At 44.6% G+C, this 25980-nt stretch overlaps 1 protein-coding gene across 13 annotated transcripts in view; it reads left to right on the top strand.

Moving 5' to 3' along the window:
• Positions 1–25980, top strand: part of Dlgap1 (DLG associated protein 1) — a 796987-nt gene that overhangs the window by 528655 nt on the left and 242352 nt on the right. For 12 of the 13 annotated variants that reach the window (XM_040752844.1, XM_040752843.1, XM_040752842.1 and 9 more), the window contains one exon: positions 22370–22584. In XM_040752844.1, coding sequence (XP_040608778.1) covers positions 22370–22584 — 215 coding nt within the window. Of the gene's footprint in view, positions 1–11859; positions 11974–22369; positions 22585–25980 lie in introns of all 13 variants that reach the window. The other variant, XM_040752847.1, reaches the window with a different exon arrangement.

The following is a 25980-nucleotide window of genomic DNA, read 5'->3' as shown; positions in this document are numbered from 1 at the left end:
GTGAACACTATATACGTAATAAATAAATAAATCTAAATATATATGTAAAGAATGAGGTGGATTGAAACATGCTGTCATGCAATGATGGTACGTTTATGTTATTGAGTGAGAAAGGGCAAGAGCTGGGAGTCTTTAACGTACAATTCCGCTTCATTAAAAATGGAAGACAGTGCATGTCTGAGTATGCAGACATTAATGTTTAAGTACTTCCATGCTTATCTATGTCATATATGCATATTCATTCTAATATTTGAATATATATATAATAGTAATAAAGGAAAAGAGGCTATGAACTTGAGAGTGGGTAAACATGGTAGGGCTGGAGTGAGAAAAGGAAAAGAAGAAAGTTACATAATAATATTTCAATTAACAATATATTTAAATTATTTTAAATTAGAAAACAAAAGGAGTGCTGTGACAGATCATCTTAAATCTTTATGCCTCGAGAGGGACCTGGAATTGACATGTGAAGCAACCTTGTTTCTAATTTAAATTTAAATTTAAAAATTATATATACATATATATATATATCTTAATGCCTCTCTATCAGCTAAGACAAATTGCAGAAATTGTTTTTATAAAAGCAATATTTCCACCAATGTTTGTGGTGTGCATGCGCTCGCGCGCGTGTGTGTGTGTGTGTGTGTGTGTATGTGTGTGTGTGTTTTATCATCAACTCCTTTAGGAATGGATTATGCCACATTGCTACTTGAGTTCAGGCAACAATAAAACTTTAGCACTAAGGCGTCCTGTCTTTTGCAGTCCACATCTTTGTTAAAGTTAAGAAATGCGTTACAGTGACATCTGGATCAAGTCCTGGGTGAGCCTGCGATCATGCGCCGCACGATCATGAGCCACGCAGGAATCAGGTCATGCGTCCTGGTTTCCTTGCTGATCACATGTCCTGCAGCCTCCTCATTTAAATACTTCTTGATATTCAGCTACCTCCCACACAGAATGTGTATTTCTCCTTTCAGTTACAGTGTTGAGAACAAAAGAAAATGTGCTTTTGTAAACACAAGACAGATTCATCCCTTCATTCACAGAAAGTTTTGACTCCAACGTAATTGACAAGAAAAATCAATGGCTGCCAAGCAGAAAAAAAAATCAGTTTTCTCTAATAGAGTCTGGCTGGGCATACAAACCACATTGAAGGGCAAGTCCTGTGCCCAGCAGCAGATGGACAGCACAGAACAGACTCAATGGTGTTAGTGTGGACATTGTGTCCCACATCGTTTTGTTCAGGCATATTTTTCTTTCTTGCTGGCCTTATACTTGTATACTATGGTTTCAAATTTTATGTTTTTATGGTGTGTGTGTGTGTTTCTTGTGGTTTTTTTTTCACTTTTTAAATAGTGTGAGAAATATTTTCAGTAAAAATATATTTCTTAAAAGAAAATCAGTTAGCCGGGCGTTGGTGGTGCACACCTTTAATCCCAGCACTCGGGGAGGCAGAGGCAGGCGGATCTCTGTGAGTTCAAAGCCAGCCTGCTCTACAGAACGAGTTCCAGGACAAGCTCCAAAGCAAATACAGAGAAACCCTGTCTTGAAAAGCCAAAAAGAAAGGAAGGAAGGAAGGAAGGAAGGAAGGAAGGAAGGAAGGAAGGAAGGAAGGAAGGAAGGAAGGAAGGAAGGAAAAAGGAAATCAACTACCACTGACCAGCCCCCTGCTGTCCCTCTGAATGAAAGCTGTCTCTACTGCCTGCCCCTCATGCCTGGCAACAGCCTCCTCCACTATGTACTGTTTCTGAGATCTTAGGGTCATACTGAGAAACTTGTGTAGCCTGTGCAGAAACTAGGAAATCACGTGGCCTTTTGTTTTCACATTAATTAGGAAATAGCGCCTTGTCAAAAAAAAATGTCTCTTGTGGGCATTCCAAGAGAAAACATGGTTCCAGGGGTCAAACTTGGGGCCTCAGGCATGCAAAGTACATGTTCTGCCACTGAGCTATACTCCCAGCCCCTCAAATGTGTTTTTCTGGTTATTAGTCTAATGCTCACCCCCGCCCACATAAAAAGGGTTTTTTTTCAACCTTATAGGATGTCACCAATGGAATTTAGCTTAATGTTTTTCTGTCAACCCATAGATTTTACTCTAAACAAACACTTGCTGGCATGAGTGGGAAGTTAAGTGCCCACTCGTCTCTGCCCTGAAGCATGAGGATTGCGGACAGCCACTGGGGGATGAACAGGGTATCTGAAGAGCTCTCACAGGGCCAGTGTGACCCATTAGCAAAAGATAAAGGAAAAAAAAGCAAAATAAACAAAACCTCCCTCGTGGGAAGTGCACCTGGGGTACTGCTCTCGGTAGGTAGTTCAATTCCACAGTGGGGGAAAAGCCATCGCCGTTCTGTACAAAATGTGCTGTGGATTCATGGGGCGTGGGTGATGGGGAGAACACTGGATCTTTAAAGAAAGAGATAATAGTAGCTAGATAGAATGTGTGTTATTAGCAAGGGTCCTCTTAGCCTTCCATCCAAAGATAATCACTTGTAGACATAAAGTAGACCCTTCTTCCCACATAATTTTTGCCATCAGAATGTTGGCACTGGGTTTGAAAGGTTTGCTCAGCCTGTGGTGACAAGTATGAGAGTCTCGGTTAGGGTTGCCAGCATCCACGGAAAAATCTGAACACACGGGCACATGTCTATAACCCTGGGAATGAGGAGACAGAAACAGGAGGGTGGCTGGAGCTTCCTATCCAGCTAGACTGACCCAGCCAGAATAGGTAAAGTCCAGGTTCACTGAGAGATCCTGTCTCAAAAAAAAAAGGGCTGGAGAACAATAAAGACGCTATCTGACATCCATCTCCAGCCCACACGCATGTGCACTCGTGCACATATGCACACACACACACATATATGCATATATCACACGTACATGCACACGCACACACATGCATATCACACACATGCATATCACACACATATGCATATATCACACACATGCATCTCTCTCTCACACACACACATGCACATGCATAAGCACACACACATGCATATGTCACACACTCACATATATCACACACACATACACAGTTTTTTTTTAATGCTGGCACGCTCAAAGTTTATGGAATCTAATGCAAGGCGTGTACCGTGTGCCTACTTTTTACAAGCCTCTGTCACTCCATTTTGTTTACACTAATACCTTGGGAAATACAGATACTGACATAGACTTGACATTAATTCTGTGATCCTAACTAGGTCTGGCCAAGAGTCTCCTTCTAAACACATTTTCCCCTTGTCTATATCTATGTAGAGAGATCAAAGCAATTCCCCCAGATTGTTAAAAGCATCTCTGTGAGTTCAAGGCCAGCCTGGTCTACTTAGTGAGTTCCAGGGCAATCTCCAAAGCTACAGAGAAACCCTGAAAAAAAACTTAAAAAAAATAATAATAATAAATATATTCATTGTTTTCCCCCTTTGTAGAGTTTAGTAGATAGATAACTCATTGACATGTGGTGTGGCTAGGTAGAAATTGCACTGGCCTGAATGGACACATTATGTCTCACTAAACCCTGCTGCTTATTATCTGTGTCAGCTTTAATTGCATTCTGTGTCGGCATCTTCATTTATAATTGATGGGGTTTGCCATGGTTTGGTGTGAAGAGAATTCACCCGGAAGAGAAACAGCAAAGTTTGTGAGACTAAGTGACATGCTCACACTCCTACCAGCAAGCCTCCTGGGGTCTTCATAAAGCAAGTAATCCCATATTCAGTGTCTCCAGTTCTTCTTGAAAAGCACTTCTGCAAAAAAATATGTCTAAGAATCCATGACAAATAAAATGTACTTCGCAATATGCTGGGTGAGATGGCAGTTTTCCTTTCCGCTCACTGGGACTGCCCAGATCTGGAGATATAGCAGGCTCCCTTGGGCCTGGTGTTCAGCTGGCCCTGTGAGATGGCTTAGCTTTGGATACCTGAAGGTCAACATGGAGACACCCATGTGTGATTCCTTGGATGCTTCCAAAGCCTTTCTTCAGAATGCTGGCCATGGATCTCCTACTTGCCTTCCTGCCGTTACATAACCACACGTGGACACACACCAGCTCCTCCCTACACGGAAGCATAGAGGTCTCCTCTACCCACCCACTTTGGATGCCAGGTTTCTTCCCCGTCGTTGATGGAAGAAAATCCAGGATAAAAGAAGTTCCTCTTTTTCACTTCTCAGTTGATTAATAAACCAGTTCTAACCCAGTTTCACTTCTTGGGCCACTCGACTGTCTGTGAGACCCAACATCATCTCTGCCCTCAAGTTGCCTATAGATCGGTGGGTGAGGCAGACTTCTAAGCACATGGTTCTTTTTAAAGTACAGTGAGCATTTTATAAGCAGTGATTCAAGGTCTTAGAATAAATCTTGATTTCTGTAGATAATCTCTGTATTTATGTTTATTAAGGTGGGGCATTATGACTTACTGGCCTTCTAGAAAATGGACTTTAAAGGAAAGGTCAGCCTCTCAGATTCCTGTTTATATCTTCTGGCATAGCGCTTCTGTTAACTTCAGGCCTACCTGGACACTTGTCAACAACAACAAAAAAACAAAAAACAACAGAGAAAAACTGTTTCTGAATTAGACTGGCCTGACGTTGGAGGGACTTTGTGGGCCTCCTGAGCAGCTATGTGGGGACTTCATATTTGCACATAGGCTTTTAACCCAGATGATGACTTCCTCACAAAGTGGGAAGAGCGCATGCAACTCAGAACCAAAGTGAACCTGAACACCTGTCAGTGATTGGTGCCCGTACTCGACTCCAAAGCCTTTCCCTTTGCTCCAGAAGCTGCTGCCTCCACCCCCACCTGTGGTGGTTATTTCTGTGTGGTCACCTGGCTAGACTAGAGTACCCAGATGTTGAACCAAACCCTAATGTGGATGTTGCTATGTTAGAACAAGATACAGATAAAATCGGCCGTTAGTTTACCTTACATAAAAGTAATTCTCCTCCTTAAAGTGGATGGCGAACCACATCTAATCAGCAGAAAGGCCTTAAAAGCAAAACAGGCTTTCCTGGGAAGACGGTCCTAGTATCGGCAGCCTCACGCCTGTCCGAGCTTCCAGATGACCTCTGTGTGGGGTTAAGATTTGCCATTGCCACAGGCATGCACACCAGTGTCTTACACTTTGAGTTTTCTCCTGTTCTTCTACACCCAAGCCTTTGGAGAATCCCCCAAAATATACCAGTCTCTCTCAGCCCCACCAAGCCTCAGAGTCTTGGGTTTGTTGTGTATTGCATTGTGGATCAGCTCTATCGAGAATTAAATAGAATTTAGGGACTTCTACCTCATGAAGACTTAATTACCAATCCCTAACTACATGATTTCCACATAAAAATGCCTTCTGGATCAAGCCTCAGCCACCCCCAAAAAAAACTACAACCATGTCTCTGTTATCATATTTAGTGAGCATGTTCTGTATGTTATTTAGTACATTCTAAATTATTTTATATTTATATTATCCTTATACTTACAGCCATATATGATGATATATTGTTTATGATTTATTAAAACCACTGGAGATCAAAATAGCAAAGCAGCTATAAACTGGGCAGTGGTGGCACACACCTTTAATCCCAGGACTCAGGAGACAAAGGCAGATGGATCTGAGTTCAAGGCCATCCAGGGCTACAAGAGACTGAATCAGTCTGAAAGAGTAACAGAGCTCACGCCTTTAATCCCGGAACTCATGAGAGGTATTCAAGACAGGAACAGGGTCTCGGGGCTGGCATTCATTCTCCAGCCACATTGAGGGTAGGAAGAATTGATTCTCCAGCCACACTGAGGAGAGGCAGCAGTCTGAGGCTCGGTGAGAGCTCGTGGAGACAGGATCAGGTCTTTCGGGCTGAGGCAGAGGTAAGAGTCTTGACTTCTCTGCTTCTGTGATCTTCAGTTTGAAGCTTGAACCCCAACATCCGTGTCTGCGTCTTTTATTTTTCATGCGACCGTCTCGTCCCTGTAAGTCTTAATATTCTCATTACGTACTTGAAAGCCTGAAGTCAGAGGGAGGCCAGGTAAGCAAACCAAACACCACCAGTTTAGCGGGTCAGGTCTGCGCCCAGGTTGACCTGTCTCCAAGGTCTGCACTTTGTTGTAGCCTGTTCCTCTCTGTGAGTGGCAAGCCTCATGAGGAAGAATCACACAGTCGCAAGACCCTCCATCTGCTTCCGTGTCCCTTTGTAGGTGCTCCGTGAGACGCATTTCATTCCGGCTCACACTTACTGAGGACGTACTACATGCCAGGCTTTTTCCCTAAAGCTTCCTCTAGTCCCATGTGCGGGTCAAGCCACACATCATTTCTAACCAGATGTTTTAGGATCCTAAGACATGTTGGTACTCATCATTTTTCTCCAGACCATTCGTTTCGTTGACAGAAGCTTTTTAACCCCGTTCCTAAGGTGACAGACATTTCGTCTTGGCATGAAGAGCCATGAGAATGACAATATTAAAAATAAGACTGTTCTAAAATATTGAGATCTCTTCTTTTAGATTATAGGATGCTTTAAGGGGAGCTTAATTGGTTTGAATTTTACATTAAAAAAAAAAACTCTGTTGCACTTATTTGTGGTGGGAATGTACCACAGCGTGAGTTTGGAAATCAGAAATTAACTTTCAAAAGCCGGTTCTCTCCTCCCACTGTGGAGGTCTCAGGGATTGAACTCAGGTCCTCAGGCTTGGTGACAAGTGCCTTTATCCTGAGCCACCCTGCTAGCTCTTAATTTTTTTTTTATAGCGCCACTGGCCAGACTCACAAAGGTGAATATGTATGCAATGGCATGCAGATGGTTCCGCATGCCTTCTCTGGCTTTGTGTGGAGTAGGAACCCTACTGGTGAATGTCACCCGGAGGGTGGTCTTCACCAGTTCTCGCAGGATCTATTCGTAAGAGTCAAAATCATCTCCAGACAAAGAGCTTTGAGGAAGTGGTTTTCCACATGGGGTACAATCAATAAAGTAAAGGCAACAACAAAAAAAAAATCCATAGCGCTCCATTAAAGAGAAACGACTTTAGTGTCTCAAAGCTATCCATTCAGCAAGTCCGTGGTAAGCACTGATTTTGCAGAAGGTTCACTGGGAAAAGCAAAGATAAATACCATTATCTTTCTGATTAACAAAGGATGCGGCCAAGCCCCTGCCAGATGCTGTGGAGAAGAAAAACAAAACTGTTTTCCAATACAATGGTCATGATGAATTAGCAGTTGGTGAAATCAATTTAGTGGGTCGGGAACAACATTATTTTTAATTAAGTAGAGTACAATAGACGAGAATAATAGAAAAGAAGATAGAGTTTACGGGGAGCCAGAAGGTTAAGCTTCCCTTCTTTCTTGTGTGTGTGTGTGGGGGGGGGGGTGGCCACTGGATTTCCAAAGTAAGATGCTTATTGTGAAAAGTAGTCAAAGAGTTTGAAGGGAGAAAAAAGGAGAAGACAAAAGCTCCGACACTCCCGGGTTTACTTCCTGCCGAGAAAAGAAAGCTGACTGAATGGTGAGTCTTTTGTATAAAGTGGAGAGCCACTAAGAGGTGAGATGGGCTGGAGTAGGGTGCAGCAGGTCACCCTTCCCCTCCCAACACCTTTCCTTGCTCATCTTCTGGGGCGTACACATTGCTGCCCTCACCCACACACACACCATTCTTGCTGCATCTTGGTCCCCCCCCCAAAGATGGGGAGGAAGGCCCACTTAATCACGGCTTTTGGGCTGCTTCTCCTTGCTCAGAGGCGTCACTCGTCCTCAGGTGATGTCCGGTTGGATTTTTTCTTTCCCAGCCCAGATTGCCGGCGAGCCATGTTTATATGGCCAGATCCCTCCTTAACATCTCCTCCTGGACGTCTGCCGGGCATCTCAGAGTCAGCACATGTGCGTTACCTCTGTGTGGATCCTCTGTGTGCACGGTGCTGTGTTTCCTTAAGGAAGTAGTTCCCAAGTAGATGATGCACCTCGACCATAGTTACCCCCTATGCTCTCTGTCTTCTTCCTCCTACACTTTCCCACTGGTCTGTTCCCCTCATGCCAGGCTCCCTCTCGCACATATATATGCAAAAGATTTTATTTATATATATATATGCATATATAAAGAGTTTTGTTTTTATATGAAGTATAGAACAAACAAATGAGAGGGAACATGAATTTTTTTTTCTTCTGAACCTTGCTGTTTCACTTGATATGATGACCCTTACTAGTTCTGTTTTTATCCCAGCCAACAACAGTTTCACTCTTCTTCATGGCTAAGTGAAAGTTCATTGGGTAAATGTACTACTTTCTTTGTACCCATTCATGTGGTAGACGCCTAGGCTGATGTTGTAACTTGGCTATTGTGAGTAGTGCCACAGGGAAGGTGACTGTTCGGCTGTCCCTGCAGTGTGTGTGTGACTTAAGATTCCAGACTGAATCTTGCACCCCTAATCTGCTCCTTCATTTCAGCCGATAGTAATTCAGCCTTTCTATTAGATAAAGCCATAAGCATTGGGGTCAGCCTCGCCTCCTTTCTTCCAAGTCTGCACACCCAAATCTCCATTAAGAAACCCATCCTCTCCTCTCTCCACCACAGTCTGGATTCACCAGGATTGGTTTTTTTTCAAGATTTATTTATTTATTATGAATAATCCTGTCTCCATGTCTGTCTGCAAGCCAGAAGAGGACACCAGATCTCATTATAGATGGCTGGGAGCCATCATGTAGTTGCTAGGAATTAAACTCAGGACCTCTGGAAGAGCAGTCAGTGCTCTTAACCTCTGAGCCATCTCTCCAGCCCCTCACTAGGATTCTTACATGAATTTAATCTCTGATTCTACTCTTGTTCCCCTTTGGTCATTCCCAAATGGACAACTTGAAAAGAGTCTTTTAAACTAGAACATGTCTGTCTCTATTCAAAACCCCATCCACGGCCTTTACAACAGCCTGATAAAATACTGGTGAAAATAGCTATTTAGCGGGCCATCTGTGCACATACCTGTTATAGACATCTTGCTGCCTGAAGGAAGCAGGATGAAACAGAACAAAGATCAGATCCTCAAGAGATACTGTCACTGTGTGATAATTTTTGCATCACCTACGTGCACAGAGACACCAAAATGTGACTTTATCCTGCTTAGATGCCAAGAACTAGATTCATATGGTTTCATGGTGTTTCAGTGTTAGAGAATGAATAGATTCAGGAGGAAAAAATTCCACTGTGGTCCATTTAAATGCAGTGTACTATTACTTGAGGGGGAAAAAAAGGCATCAAGATAACAGTCATAGTAATCAGTGGATGGCGATGAAACATTAAATCTTCCTTTGTTTGCTTGTCTGTAAGGCCAGAAAGTTGCGTCAATGGTTGATAAGTATAATTAGTTGTAGGCTCGCTTAAGAAACAGCATTTTGAAATTAACAATAAATTCTCTAACGGGGGAAAAAATGTTTCCTGAAATTTGTTTCGGGATGTGCGTTTAACTATTAGTGCATGGGACGACTGGCTGAGTGTTTTGTGGGCTAAACTTGTACCATTCTCACAAGATCATCAGACTTTCTGTTCTAAAGGGAGAGCATCTATATTCATAAGCACTTTAAAATAACTGTGCTATTTGTTCATCCCATGTTTATCAGGCTTCCTGTTCTAAAGAAGCAGAGTTGCCGCCCTGCAGATTAGACACATGGGGAGTGTAGAGCACTGGCAGCTGACGAGCTGGCTGAGTGACTTGTGAGATTTTTAGTGAACAGCGCGGTTTGGTTTTGGTGAATGTCTGTGTCTGGGTTTCTACAGAACCCCAGGAGGAAGACTCCTGGCCCAGCTCCCTCCCGGCTTCTGAATACCCCGTCAATAATTCCAGCTTTCCTCGGAGAACTCCGCTTTAGAATGAGAAATTATACTGAAAACCCACACACAATGTGGTGGACAGACACAGCCTACCTCCGACTGTAGCCGTGATGGAAAAAAACACAGTTCTCAGCTCAGCCATTCTGAGCCAATGGCTGTGCCTTCCATGTGCCCAAAAGTAAACAGCCTCATTAAAATTACTAAGGGCTTCAAATTTATCATCTTATATAGCATGTGGGAACAAATTTCTCTGCCACAGACAGACCCCGGGGCTGTTGATTTTTGAACTCTTCTAAAATGTCTTGGATTTTCCTTGCATTTCGCTCACTCTTACAGCTACTTCTAACTGCTGGGTGGGGTGCATTCTCTCTCTGTTGTTCTTCTAAGCATCTAATAGTCATTATTTGTCAAGGTTTTCAAAGTTTTTTAAAAGCATTTCATAATACGTCCCGAAAATTTAATTCTTGAATCTCATGATTAATGAAGAATTGCTAAAGTGAGGTCCAAAAATCTTGTTTAGACAGGATGGTGCGGTTAAAAAGAGAATAGAAATCTGACTATCGTGTGTAACATTTACTTTAAGTCCCTTGATGCTGTGAAGTCTCAGTGTTCTCATTTTTGCAATGGGATTTGATAGCAGCATAGGGTTGACAGTATGTTAGAAAGTACTGTTGTATCTGTGATTATTAAATGGCTACCTTCAGGGCCTATCACTCCCTGCTTCCCTATTGCATTACTCAATCGAAGAGAAAGTATTTTTGCCCAGCATTTCCAAGCAAAAGCCCCAAGACCCTTATGTATTGAACAAGCTTAGATCATGCACACAACGCTGAAACAGTGCAATGAGGCAAAGAGCAGTGAACAAAGCTGTGTGTACCGATGGGTGTGGCCTGAACCCTGAACCAGTCCTAAAACAATGTGGGTCTCAAATAAAGGAAGAAGGTTCCCCCAAAACAAAACCCATGTGAAGTGAGCACAAGAGCCAACCGTGAGGTTTAGATAGCAAACTCCAGCCGTGGCCACGCCAGTCAAAGTACAGGGTGAATAAAGAGTCACTTTCCAGGGCCTGGACAGGTGGCTCAGTGGTTAGGAGTACTAGGTGCTCTTCCAGAGGACCTGAATCCAATTCCCAGCCACCCTAACGGCAGCTCACGAGTGCCTGCAACTCTACAGGCACCCAGCACACACGTGGTACACAGACATAAAAGCAGACAAAGCGCATATACACGTATGCATATAATAAAAATGAATAAATCTGTAAAAACGCATGTTCACTTTCCCTTCTGCCCCTTCGTACAGCCACCTGGAGGCTGGCATCTCAGCTGCTATTTCTTGACCTCATGTCACTAAGACTCTGCCCAACAGTCCCCTTCTGTCATCATCTGGCACCTTGATAATGCTTCCCAGCAGCTCCCAGGGGCGAGTACCTGTTTAAAAGGCCTTTGGGTATTCCCACAAATACAGTATCACCCACTAGGGAACAGGGCCTATGGGAACAAGCTCCAGCCACATAAAGAGTTTAGTGCCCAACTCCATGTGACACGCTTTGAAGCTGGTTTTCAGTCTTCTCCTTCGTCCTCCCAATCTCCAGGTCCAGTTAAAACTTCTGGATTTCTCTGAGGTCAGAAACTATGTTTTGTAAAATGGTCTGGGCATGTTTACCCAGGTCCCCTGAAGACAAGTATAAATGTTTGTAGTTGAAAACCATCTTAGAGCCACTCAGTGGACAGATCTCCACTACGTTCTGATGCTTACAAAGTTCTCTTCTCTTGAGAGCATTCAAGAACATGTAGAGGGGGCTTTGACACTGACCCGGGGTACAGCCCCTATTTTAAGCAAGGTAGGTATCCGTGCTTGTCCCTAGAAAGGTAACCTTAAGTGGAGCAAGCTCATTCGCGCTTCAGCCTTGCGCCTCCATAGGAGTGAGGAAGGGTGGTTGGTTGCTAGGGAGATCAAATCCTATTTGTGTAAGGACAGTCTTACGGACAGCCTGAGGATCTGCATGTCATGTCATTGTAATTTTCCTATTCCTGCTCTCTTTTTTTTTCCTTCTGCTGCCTTTGCTATGAGAAGAGCAAGCTAAAAAGGCTGCAGGGACACTTAAGCCAAGTCGTATTTGTCAAGGTGAAAGCTGTGTGGAGCAGAAAAGCAATCCTCCAGGCTACAAAGAAGATGCGAAGAAGCCGAGTGAGTAGGGAATCTGAGAGCCACTAAAAGTGCTTAGAAGGCCAGTGCTTCGCCGCCCTCCCTGCAGGAGGCTGTCCCCGGGAGTCTGGTCTCCACAGCCAAGCCGTCCTAGCAATGCTAAAGCATGCCGGGATGCTCGGAGGCCTCCAGAGGCACTGTTCACCCCCGGGTGACTGTCCTGAAAGTCTTCTGACCCCCCAGCCACACTCATACGACTGAGCATTTTTCTGTTTAATCCGTAATGCAGAGAACGGTGGTGGCAAGAGTCGCAGGACTGCTGCCAAAGGACCATCTCACGTCCTACATGTTTTAAGTACTTGCTCTTTTAGCGGTGCTAGGAGAATAAGTGACAAGATAACATTTGTGATTATTTTTAATAGTTATATTTCATTTTTAAGTGCGGTTAAGTGGGAGCATGGACTCCACTCTTTTTTTTTTCTTTTTCCTTTTTTTGTAGTTTATCGGCTCATCACCCGGTCGTGATGGATTCACCAGAGGCTAGGTGATGCTGCTAAAAAGCCTTGGTGCCAGACAGCAAACCTCTCGTTCATCACGATGACCTTGGAGAGTCGTTTCACCGCTCCTGAGTCTCGGCTTTTCGAGGGCAGAACAAAATTGGCAATGCCTGTTTTACAGGATTGCTGGAGGTTGCTGTCCGCAACCCTATCCTGCCCCTGATCCTGGGAGACTATTCCATATAATTGTTAGATTTTTTTTCTGTAGAGAGCAGATCCCCCACCTCAGCTTTCATAAATACAAGATCTTGTCCTGCAATTGACCTTTGTCCATAAAGCTCAGAAGGGCTAGTTCCATTGCACCCCCTCAGCCAAGGCCAAGCACCACCACTGACCTGATGACCATCACCGAAATGTCCTGTTCTTTGGAAAAACGTCAACAGTGCTAAATGGCCACCTTGCAGGCATAGGCAAGGTGACCCTAATCCCCTACATCTCCTCGTTTTGTTCCCTGCAGTCTCTCTGCCCAGCCACGTGCGTCTCATTTCTCCAGGCTCTCCGCCTACCCCCGTGGCATAGAACCCTGCCTTGGTGCCCACAGCTACCAGCTCCATCGCCTCCTCCAGAAAAGCTCTAGCCTACCCTTGTGGATTTTCAGGACATACACTCCACTTCAGCTGTCCAGGCTTTCTAAGTCTTCATTCCTTTTGTGGCTCTCAGATTTTCCCCAAATCTCACGCATTTTCATTACTCTGGACCTCACCATCCAGCTCCCATCCTGAGATGCTCTACTCTCAAGGATGTGCACATGATCCCATCTCTCAGCCATCGGACCATCATGGGCACTGAATGTCTCACTTGTCCTAGCTGTAGACACATCTCAGGACCTGTAGCCAGCTCTCTCGGCCATCGGACCATCATGGGTGCTGAGTGTCTCACTTGTCCTAGCTGTAGATACATCTCAGGACCTGTAGCCCACTGAAGCAGAGTCTCAAGCCTGTACACTTTGCCAGGGCCTTTGATAGACAGGCCTTCCTTCATCATAAATAGCAGTTCTTGCCATTTTTATCCCAAGTTGAATAAATTATGGTCTGTGTATTAACTCAGTTTTTCCCGTAATCTGATCTTAAATCCATAGGAAGTTGGATTTTTTTATCTGAAGTGTGTATTCTGTTGATTATTGTAAAGTAGCAACAGCATGGAAGGAATATATATAAATAATGGAAGGAAAATTTCTCCTGAACCCTGAAGAGGAGAAGAACCCAGCTTGAGAGTTGAGAGTCGGGTTCTACAACACCAGCTACTGACCTCTCTGCTCCCTAGTCTCTTCATTTGATACATATTATGATATGTAATTGATAACATATTACGATAGAGAGTATACAAAAGAACTCTTGCTGTTGTTCAGTTTGTCCATCAGAATCATAGACACTATGTGAACTTAGAGGTGGGCTTTTTTTCCCCACAAAAACATAAGACAGATGAATGCTGAATACAGATGGCTGAATATGAGCACTGTTACTGTCTCATTTCTTGTTTTCACATATATTTTAAACGAGTGGTAAGCTGATCCTAAGACCCATATTTTTCACATATTCATCATTTCTGAGATGCAGCATAATATCTAGAGTTCGTTGGTGGTGTTCCTTTCTTTCTTGTTGGTACAAAAAAAGGATTGTAAGGATTGTGAGGTCTGCACTGACATAAAATGAGGCCTCTCACCTTAAGAAAGCAGGGAGAGGTAAATGCAGGAAGCTTGCTAGCCAAGCAGGACAAGTTTGAGACATCCAGATGGAGGTAATAACCTCAGCTCAACCTCCACAGGAAGAATATTTTAAAGGACCCCTTCTTTGGTCTCCCAGAACCCGTATGATGCTCTTTTAATTCCATCTGGGGAAACCTAAGGGAGAGAAATTAAAAGCATCATAAGACAGTCCATTTCCAAAGGGCCTACAAGATGGATAAGTACCTTTTGGTTCACATGGCCAATTTAGGGGTTCTGTGTCTTTGTGGTAGAAGAAATGCTTGTATTTTTGCGTATGGGTATTTACATAGTCATATATACATATATGTATATATATGTATATAATATATATGTATATATCATATATATGTATATATATATCTTTGTACTGGAATATCTAATATGCAGAAGGATATCATCCTGAAAGGCTGTCACTTTGTCATCCCCAAGATATTTATGGTTAGCTACACTTAAAATATAGCTATGTTTCCAACCTCTATGGTCACATTTGTAAGGTGCCTAAAGTTCATAAAGTCCTTAGATAGCTGTTCCTATTTTACAGATATGAAAAGAGTGAGTCAAACATGTGATTACACACATAGTCACACATATAGTATGTAAGAGATCGTGTTGACAACCAACATTTATGCACAGAGGTCTTAGGACAAATGTTCTTTTAAGAAATCTTAAAATTAAAAAAAAAAGTAGGGCCCATTGGGGTCCTTGTACCCTAAGGTTTCTAAACCCAAACAGACATCATGCAGGGTCGTTGGAAAGCCAGGAAAGTGCGTCCTCCTGAAGAGGAAAAGCAGCTTTGGGATACTTCCTGATGGGGAACTAACACTCAGAACCGCTGGTGCAGACAGTCTGTCCTGAATTTATGCTCCCGTTTAACATGTTCAATTATTTTTGTGTCTGCGGTATCAAAGAATGGGCCTTGAGAGGTTTTATCCCCCCCACATTGTGAACTGTACAGTTTCTCTCCCCCACCACAGTTTTGCCCTTGTAACTCAAAAATCAGCCACAGACAAGATACAATCACCGGCCATGACTGCACTCCAGTAAAGCTTATACTTTATAAAAGCCCAGAGTGAGCCGCATTTAGTCTCCAAGCTACAGCTCACAGACCCCCAAGTCAATAGATCATATTTCACGAAAGAGACTAATTTAGGTTGCAGTGGTTTAAGGGGGGGCTTTGGGAAGGCTGAGTCCATCTTTGGAGGAAAACCTGAGAGGTACTTATAGGATAAATGTGACCTGGCCACGCCCGCTGGTGCCTCCTTGTATCACCGCCCCGCCTCTGCCCGGTGCTCTCTGCCCAGGTTGACACTTTTCAAGGCCCGACTTGGGTTACTCCCAGCTTATTCTTATGCTATACCGTTTATGCTGGCTAGACCCAGGTCTTCCTAAGGCTCGCTGCTGTGATTCTCGGATGTCACCCCTTGCAGGCAGGAGAGAAACAAGGGAAGGCCAGCTGCCCCCTTCCAGACACCCTGCCATGTTGTCTCATCTGGTTTCCCTTTAGCATTTGTTTTTTCTCAAATTATCTTGTTCGTTTATTTCTCTGCTTATCTGCCTGTAAGTTTGAATCATGTGCTGCTGGCAAATAAACAATTACAGCGGCTTGCAGCGGTAAGAGAATAAGAGCAGCGGGGAGGCAGGAAGGCTAGGGAAATGAAAGCATGTCCCATTAGGTGGCCATGGCTTCCCGATCTCAACCCTGTTCTGTGACTGGATAGACTACTGTTTGGTGCCGCAGAGGTCACTGCAGTAAAGAAAGTATTCACCTCCTGGGTGCCTGGGTGGCAGCATCTGATTACAGTCACTGACTGGTTGGTGGTGAGTCCTTCAACTTCCCCATGATGACATGTGGCTTCAGTTGTAGACCCCACATAGGAAACTGCTCACAACTCCTCATTTTTTCCAAAACTCTCAGATAGACAAGCTGGCACATGCCTGTAATCACCGTACTGAGAAGGAAGGCTGAGGCAGGAAGATTGCGAGTTGGGGGACAGCCTGAGCTACACAGCAAGTTACAGGCGAGCCTGCGCTACATCATCAGAACCTGCCTCAAAATCATTGGGGGAAAAAAAACAGGCAGTGGTGGCACACACTTTTAATCCCACCACTCAAGAGGCAGAGACAGGTGGATCTCTGTAAATTCAAAGCTAGCCTGGTCTACAGATAGACTTTAAGGACAGCCAGAGCTGTCCCACAAAAATAAATAAATAAATAAATAAAACTCTCTGTTAGAGTGTTAGTGCTTAAACACAAGCATTAGAAAGTAAATGATCTCTCCTTGTGACCTATCACTGTGATCAAACCTAACCTGTAGGAGACTGTTTTGCCTGTGACTTCCTTAGTTGGGCCCAGCTGCCTCCTGGAATGGCCCAGACACGTGGGGCCACCCGCTGTCCCCCTGTCGCCCAGACACTTGTCCATCTGCTCCCCTTGCAACAGGACTCCCAGCCCTAGACCACCACCACCAGTAACAGCGTAACCTTTCTCAGAGTGTGGGCAGGGTTAACCTTCTCTTTAGATTTCCCTACACCTTTTCCTGTGCCGTCAGGTGGGGGAGCAGCTAAGGGGGCTCCTTGGTGTAAGCAGCAGAAAACGAAGCAGTAGGTCACCCAGGCAGAGAGCAGTGGAAAAGGAGAAGAAGGAAGCTCCCAGGATTCCTATAACCCTGGCGGTGCGGACGCTGCTGGCAGTGCTAGGCTGTACTCACAGGGGTGAATCAGAACACAGTGCCAGCAGACCTGAAAGCCTGTCTGAACCACACGCGTGTCAGTCAGCACAGGGAGGGATGTTCCTGGTGTTAGAGACTTACCACCAAAATCTAAAGCATTAGCCACTCGTAGATTCATGCCTGCCTGAAAGTCTGTAGATGTGCATAGGACTGGTGCCTTTTGGGAGTAGGGGGTGGGAAGGATTGAAAACCCAGCCTAGTAGCGGAAAGGGGAAATCTAGTCTAGTCCAGCAATCTTTGACTAGGTCAAAACAGTAGCTGCCACCTTGTAACCATTTTTTTCTTTCTGACCAAAGACAGGTAACATTGCACTCTTTACAGAGCAGTATGCTTCCCTCTAAAACTATGTACCTCTGAGCTGTCCCTCTTTTGCTTTGAATTGTTTAGATACACACACACACACACACACAGGAGAGAGAGAGAGAGAGAGAGAGAGAGAGAGAGAGAGAGAGAGAGAGAGACTTAATTTCAGCGATTTTGCTCATGCTAACAGTTTAGCAATGGAATTTTTCTTCTCCCAGGTCTACTATATTTTATTGGAACCAGCTTCTTTGTTATTTTATATGAAACCTTGCTGTATGCTCCCTTTGAGCGGATGAATAATATATTAATATTTATGCTCCACTCCAGTGGAAGCCACATCGGTACAATTCTTTCACCTCTATCAATCGAAAAGAATGATTAATTGAAAGGCATACAGATTAAACACTTCTCAGCCCGTTCCCCTAGCAACGATCACAGACTATTTTTACCGGAGCCCAGGTTTCTGCCTTGAGCTAAGTTTGCAAAGCACCTGAGCAGAAACTGGCATGTTAGCTAATCAGTTTGTCATTCATCTGCCTGCTTCCAGAAAGCAACTCTAATGAACCTCACATCAGTGTTGAGAAATGGCAAGTGGCGGGTCATCAGTGGCCCGGGCTTGCTGTTAATTTTTAGGGCGCAATCACCAAGCTTATGACGGAGACGAGGATCTGAACGTGATTACAGCTATGCCATGAGTCACTTGCCAACTGAAGGGAAACAAGGTTGTTCTCATCATTTATAATTCCCTGAGACATCCTTGTTGCTGTGGTGACCCTGGGGCCCTTTAGCATGGTTAGTCAATGACAAATGTGTTGTATGTGATGAACTGTGACAGGGTCAAGAACTATAACTGCACAGTCCAACAGCTGCAGCAAAGCACAGACCAGAGAGAAAACCCCCATCAATTCCCGGCCAGTACTAAGGCCCAGGCACTGCCCTGTTGAGACTCTGCTCTTCACACCTGTAGCCTGGCCTCGTTCCAGAGACTGAGTTCCCTCTGCTGCAAAATGAGGGGAAAACACTATCACCCCTTCAGCGTGTGGATCCAAGGAACTGGCACCCCATGAGCTCAGCATAAGAATATGGAAATTTTGGTTGGAAGTGCCTACTACAGAAGGCACCACATACTTTGGTGACAGGAAAGATCATAGAATTGACAGCCTAGCTTTTACAGTACCAGAAACTGCTGTTCAGGCTGCTTGGGGAGAAAAGACATCAATGATCTTACCTAGCTGCGTATGTAATGACCAGCCTAGCCCGATAAATCCGTTGGTGCAATAGTGGCATGCATATTGTGGAGGTAACCAACATCTTTCTGCTTGGATTTATGGCCTACCACAAAGGAAGGAACTTATCCTTTGTACTGTAAACATGGCAAGAACCTATTGCTGACCCTAGGAGAGAACCTACTACTATTATTTTGCTTAGTGGACATAGTATCAAACTGTCTTCCAAAAAGTTATCTTTTTTTTTCTTTTGTTGAAAATAGATTCATTTCTCATGCAATATATCCTGATTAGTTTCCTCTCTTGTGGCGATATATTGTTTATAATCTAATAAAGCTTGCCTGAAGATCAAGATGCAAAGCTAGCCACAGCCGCAGAGGCCAGACAGTGGTGGCACATACCTTTAATTCCAGAACTCAGAAAACAGAGACAGATGGATCTCTGTGAGTTCAAGGCCACCCAGAGCTACATGAGAGTGAATCAGTCTAAAAGAGTAAGAGAGCTCATGCCTTTAATCCCAGCACTAGAGATGTATATAAGACAGGAGCTCAGGGTCTCATGGGGTATTCAGTATAAAAGTCTTAGGCAATTAGTCTCCAGCCACTTTGAGGACAGGATCTCCCCAACCCTGGTAGAGGGTTTTTCTGTGGCTTTGGAGGCTGTCCTGGAACTCGCTCTGTAAACCAGGCTGGCCTCGAACTCACAGAGATCCGCCTGCCTCTGCCTCCCGAGTGCTGGGATTAAAGGCGTGCGCCACCAATGCTCGGCTTGTCTCTGGGCTTTTATTATTCATGCTATACCCTCTTGCTACTCCTCCCGGCTCTACCCTTGCTCCCTCCCATTCAGGTCCACTCCCTTTCTGTCTGCTGTTAAGAAAGAACAGGCTTCAAAGAGCTAACAACCAAACACAACAAAATATAAGATAAGACAAAAAATAAACATCACATTGAAGTTGAACAAGGCAGTAAATGAACAGGAGGAAAGGAGACCCAAGAGCAGGAGCAAGAATCAGAGAACTACTTGTTCACACGTTAAGGGGTCCCACAAAAATATTAAACTGAAAGCTAAGTGTATAGGTGTTTTGCTGCTTCAGTCTCCGTAAGTTCATATGAACTTTACCCAGTTGATAACTTAGAGGGGGGCTTGTTCTCCTGGAGTCCTCCATCCTCTCTGGCTCTTAACACTCTCTCCACCTCCTCTTCTGCAGGGTTCAACTCTCACCCCTCATTAGGGAAACTTCCTTTTACATTAGATGACAGTTGGTGCAGAGATTCACAGCTGGTCAGAGTGTAGACAAAAGTTGACTGTGGAGTCCTCTGCCTTAAATGGTACATCTGTAATTGTACCCCTTTCCCACGTCTCAGGGAACAACCAGAGAGAGGGACAGAAAAAGGCTACACGAACTAAAGCTTGGAGACGACCGCAGAGAAATAAAGCATGTCCTCTGGACATGACGGGGCTGTTGTACTCAAGAACTTGTGGACGCTCTGGATACCTGCTCATGGTCAAGCCGGTCAACATTCCAGCGTGGATGAGGGAGAGACTCACAAGGCCCCACCCCTGGATGAGGGGCTGTGAGCGGTTGATGGCATTTTTTGATTACACAGGGAAGCCCATGATTTAAGGAGGACAGAACAGTGCTTCTGATAGTGAATGTGTAATCTCACTGTCTGCAGTGGGTAATATTTAGAAATCTATGTCTGATGTAGATAAGAAGTCATCATGGGCAATTTTCTTAACTCTTTTGAGTTTCAAATTCACAGACTATCTCCCATGTAAAAAGACATTCTGATTTTTGAAGTTCAGCTGGAGCACCCTTTTATGTCTTCCAGATATTTTTTTCTTCAGATGCAGTCAGTGTGGTAGTCTTTTTTCTTTAATGTTTCGTGCAATATAGTTTGATCAGGTTTCCCTTCCCCCGATTCCTCCCAGAACCTCCATACCTACCCAACTTTAGCACCCCCCTCAAAATATTATTCTGAATAATATCAAAACAAGCAAACAAAAAAAAAAGATAAAAACTGCCAAAACAAGTGTAACAACAAAAAAGCCACTAAGTCTGCTTTGTGTTGGTCATCTACTCCTGGACAAGGGGTCTGCCTGGAGTGAGAAACTTGAGTGATTTTCAATCCCAAGGATTCCCTTGCATCCTTCGGCCAGTGCCTTCAGCAGTGTGAGATCCAGCTTTTCACAGGGGGAAATTACAGAAAGATAATAAAAGCACGGAGCTACGCCGACAAAACAAGTTGCTGCGAGCAAATTGCTTAGTATAGTTAAACGTAGCTGGTGAGGTGCTGGGTCAATTCCGGTAACCAGGAACTACTTAGCATCTAAATACCAAGTCCCAGTATGCAAGGAGCTAAATAATGTCTCATTGCTGGGTATGCTGGTGCCCACCTTTGACCCCAGAATTCAAGAGCTTGAGGCAAGTGGCCTGAGAGTTCCCAGCCAGCGTGGGCTGCACGATGAGTTACTGGCCTGCCCATGAGACCCTAATACACACATCATATACATATACATATACATCATCTACATATACATATATGTGTGTATGTGTATGTATGTAAATGCATACTTATAGTCATTTTATCTTATCGTTGCAAACCTGGCCAGACCCCCCTCTAGGACTTCTACTCCCATTTTCATTACCGAGAGGGGGCCATGCTTCTAGTGGTCTCTTTAGCGCATATCCCATTGTGGCGCGGCATCTTCAACTTAACAAGCATGTTGACTTAGAGGTAGCGTTATGTTTGTGTGTCTGCTGGTCCCCCCTTCCCCCTCCACGTACCCCTCTCCTTCCCCCTTCCTCTTCCCCCTCCCCCCACCTTTTGTAAAGCATGTCAGCGGTAAAACCAGCCTCACCCTGGTTTGTCTCTTTTTTGATGAAGCCCCAAATACAGGGCACCATGGCACTGTGGGCTCTTTTTGACTCCTTGAAGGATTAAAGTCCGTGGTTGTTACGTGTGTATTTCGCCATTGGAAGAAGGATGAAGCTAAATAGGTACTGGGTTGAGCCCATGCTGAAGCAGGGGGGGAAATAGGGGGAATTGGAAGTGGTGCCGTAATGTAATCAACGTAAAGCAGAATTTGTAATGCCCTGATCAGCTCAACGGAAACGGAAAAACATGGGAAAGCAATGCACTGGCAGCATCCTCTCTGTGGACTCCGCAGTGAGGGATGTAGGACAGGATCCAGCAAAACTTGAGGGGGAGGGGAGACCTGACCGGTAACTCTCCCAAGTCATAGAGCAAGCAGGATGCTGAACAGGGAGGCAATTTCAGTGACGTGTAGCGTGCGCTGTATGTGTGTGTGTGTGCGCGCGCGCGCGCGCGCGCGCGCACACGCTGGAGAAGCCAGCAAGCACAAATACTGAGATGGGGCAATTGGCCATTATGAAAACATCACTGAGACCAGATATAAACTAACAAGAGCTCGGAAAGAATGGATGAGTGGGGAGGAAATGCAACTAGGGAACAGAGCGGTGGTCAGGAAGAAAAGAAGCAGACACGGGATGGGCGCGAAGTCAGAGACCCCAGGACGAGCCGGGGAACACTCCCCGACTCCCAAGGAGGCAGGTCGGTGAAAAGTTCAAGTCCAGCGGCTTTCCTCCCCATCATCTGCTTCCAGCTCAGCTGCTGTTGTTACGTGTGAGAAAGCTGAGAAGTTTTAAGTCACCAGAGCCAGGGGTTCCCACTTTCCAGATGCTCTGCGCTCGGCTAAGACGGCAGCATGAGTGTGTGTGTGTTAAAAAGTGGTTACGGTAAAACTTTAATTTAAAAAAATGAATGTCTAAGGGTCTAAAGATCTAAGGGTTAGATAATTTATCTCTATGCCAGAATCATACGGGGGGGGGGGGGACTTTAAGACGTTCCATTTTATTGAAAGTGAACTGTGACCTGTCTCCTTTACATCTGACCAGGTTCCCCAAGATGAATGGACAGGGTACACGCCTCGCGGGAAGGGCGACGAGATCCCCTGCCGAAGGATGCGAAGTGGCAGCTACATCAAGGCCATGGGGGACGAGGACAGCGGGGATTCAGACACGAGTCCCAAGCCTTCTCCCAAAGTGGCCGCAAGAAGAGAGAGCTATCTCAAGGCTACACAACCCTCCCTTACAGAGCTCACCACACTCAAGTGAGTAACCCTACCTGCGTGCTCCCCTTAGTCAACCCCCACCCCTACCCCCAGCCCCGCCCTGTCCCCCCACACCTGCGGTGTTAGCACCTAGGGTCCAACTGATGACAAGACAGAAGCAGAAAATGTCCCTCAGCTGCAGTGTCGTAATGACTGGACTGTTGGTTTTGGACATTGGATTTGGCTTGTAAATACCACTGTCATAAAGACAGAGAAATACAGATGGACTCTTAACCCTCAAAGGCAATCAGAATGTTTTTGGAAGGGGAAAAAAAACAGCGAGATTTCTGGTCAAGGGAGAGGCCGGTGTACCCCACCCAGATTTGGAACTTTTTTTTTTTTCAGCTACTAAATATGCAAGTGAACTCTTCCTTAGGAGACTTGGATTTTTTCAGAAAATTACGTCGTGTGGTGGAGCTGTTTGTGTCAGAGAAGTTTATAAAATGAGATCGTGGTGGGGAAGCTGGGTAGTGCCTGACAATTCCCGATATGCATGTTTGAATTTGGACTCCGTGCATAGTACAGTTTGCAAGGCCTTAAAAGTGCTTCTGTTTGTTTGTTTTGGAAAAAATGTGTGAGCATGAGCACTTATGTTTGTGCCATTTGGAGAAAAACAACTTTGCACAGGAAACAACTAGAACTGACTTTTGGGGGGAGGGCGGGAGGAGACAGTTCTCACCATGTTGCCCTGGCTAGCCTGGTGCTCACTATGTAGTCTAGGCTGGCCCTGAGCTCAACAGAGATCTGCCTGCCTTGGCCTCCTGAATGCTAGAATTAAAGGTGCTGCCACAACATGCAGCCCAGATACTGACTGTTTCAAACAGACCTAATTTCTAATATTGTTCATAGAGAGCCTTGGAAAATAGAACTATTTGCCCCTAAAAGATATATCGCAGGTAATTGGTAGGATTTTTTCTATAGATTGTATTTAAATTAGAAGCAATCATATTTTATATATCAATCATAGTTCCCTCTCCATCCCATCTTCCCATGTCCCCCCAACCCGTCCCCCATCCACTCCCCAGGGAGGGTGAGGCCTTCCATGAGGGATCACCAAAATCTATTAAGTCACTTGGGGCAGGGCCCAGGCCCTCCCCCATGCATCCAGGCTAAGAGAGTATCCCTTTATGGGAAATGGACTCCTGGAGTCTGTTCATGCACCAGGGATATATCCAGCCTGAGGTCCCATAGACAGCCCAGTGCTCCCAGCTGATTGATACCCGGGGGGGGGGGCTGGGTTGGGTCCCATGCTGGTCCCCCAGCCCATGAGTTCCCACCTACTCAGGTCAGCTGTCTCTGTGGGTTTCCCCAGCATGGTCTTGACCCCTTTGTTCATCACACCCTCCTCTTTGAAACTGGATTCCAGGAGTCTGGCTCAGTGCTCAGTTGTGGTTCTCTGCTTCTCCTTCCATCAGCCACAGGATGAAGGTTCCAGGATGGCATATAAGGTAGTCATCATCTCATTATAGGAGAAGGGCATCCAAGGTAGCCTCTCCACTATCGCCTAAGGTCCTAGCTGGAGTCATCCTTGTGGATCTCTGTGTAATTCCCTAAGTGCCAGATTTCTCCCCAAACCCATCGTGGCTCCCTCTATTGATATGTCTCCTTTCCTGCTCTCCTCTATTCCTCTCCCCACTAAATCTTCCTGATCCCTCATGCTCCCCTTTCCCCTCCTCTCCTTCCCTCCTCCCTCTCTTATCTCCCTCCCCCTTCCCCCATGCTCCCCATTTGTCCAGGGGCTCTTGTCCCTTTCTGCTTTGCTGGGGGACCGTGTATGTCTCTCTTATGGTCCTCCTTGTTTCCTAGTTTCTCTGGCAGTGTGGATTGCAGGCTGGTAATCCTTTTCTCTATGTCTAATATCTACATATGAGTGAGTACATGTTTGTCTTTCTGTGACTGGGTTACCTCACTTAGGATTGTTTCTTCTACTTCAGTCCATTTGCCTGTAAATTTCAAGACTCCATTGTTTTTTATTCCACTGAGTAGTATTCCATTGTGTAAATGTATCACATTTTTTTATCCATTCTTCAGTTGAAGGGCATCTAGGTTGCTTCCAAGTGCTGGCTACTACAAATAATGCTGCTGTGAACATAATGGGACAGACATTCTAGTTGTATGAATGTACATCCTTTGTGTGTATTCCTAAGAGTGGAATTGCTGGATCTTCAGGTAGACTCTCGTTCACAATTCAGAGAAACCACCATACTGATTTCCAAAGTGGCTGTATAAGGTTGCACTCCCACAAGCAATGAAGGAGTGTTCTGCTTTCTCCACATCCTCTCCAGCATAGACTGCTGTTGGCGTTTTTTATTTTAGCCATTCTGACAGGTGTAAGATGATATCTCAGAGTTGTTTTGATTTGCATTTCCCTGATGGCTAAGGATGTTGAGCAATTTATTAATTGTCTTTTAGCCATTTTAGTTTCCTCTTTTGAGAATTCTCTGTTTAGTTCTGTACCCCACTTTTTAGTTGAATTATTTGGTGTTTTGGTGACTTCTTGAGTTCTTTGTGTATTTTGGAAATCAGCCTCTGTCAGATGTCGGATTGGTGAAGATCTTTTCCCATTCTGTGGGTTGCTGTTGCTGTTTAGTCTTGTTGACTGTGTCTTTTGCTTTACAGAAGCTTCTCAGTTTCAGGAGGTCCCATTTATTAATTATCAATCTCAGTGTCTATGCTACTGGCATTATGTTCAGAAAGCAGTCTCCCGTACCAACTTGTTCATGGGTACCTCCCACTTTCTCTTCTAAGAGGTTCAGTGTGGCTGGATTTATATTGAGGTCTTTGATCCATTAAGTTTTGTGCATGGCGATAGGCATGGATCTATCTGCATCCAGTTAGGCCAGCACCATTTGTTGAAGATGCTTTCTTTCTTCCATTATATAGTTTTAGCTTTGGTAATTGGCGTTTTTAAAGTGCCCTCTTGGTAAAATGTGTGTGACTAATACTATTTCTGCACTTGCATTAGGTTACAGAATGAAATGTTAAGAAACAGATAAAACATAAAAGGACTAAGTAGCTGGGTTAAAATATAAATATAAAATATAAATCAAACTATTGATCAAGAATGTTGAAAAGCAGCTGACTGATCTATAACAAGAACTATTTAAATAACGAAGGACATAAGGAACGAGGCAGGAAAATCTACTCTTGGTCCCTTTTCAAGGGACCATATGGGATTGTTCTGAAATCTTTTTAATTGAAGATTAGCATTGATACATTAGTGAAGTAACCCACAAAGAGAAGCTGTTCTTTCTAACCTTCCCATGCCGCGTTCCTTCATTTTGCTTTTGTTTGTTAGTTAATTGGGGATGCCATCACAAACTTAGCACAAACAATGAATTTACTGCCTCCTAGCACAGGAAGTTAGACATGTAGGGAAACACACCTGCCAAAACC

The sequence above is a fragment of the Mesocricetus auratus genome, unplaced genomic scaffold, assembly GCF_017639785.1.
Source record: "Mesocricetus auratus isolate SY011 unplaced genomic scaffold, BCM_Maur_2.0 Super-Scaffold_100010, whole genome shotgun sequence".
NCBI lineage: Eukaryota > Metazoa > Chordata > Mammalia > Rodentia > Cricetidae > Mesocricetus > Mesocricetus auratus.
Note: the sequence above shows the minus strand (reverse complement) of the source record. Positions and strands in the feature narration are given on the sequence as shown.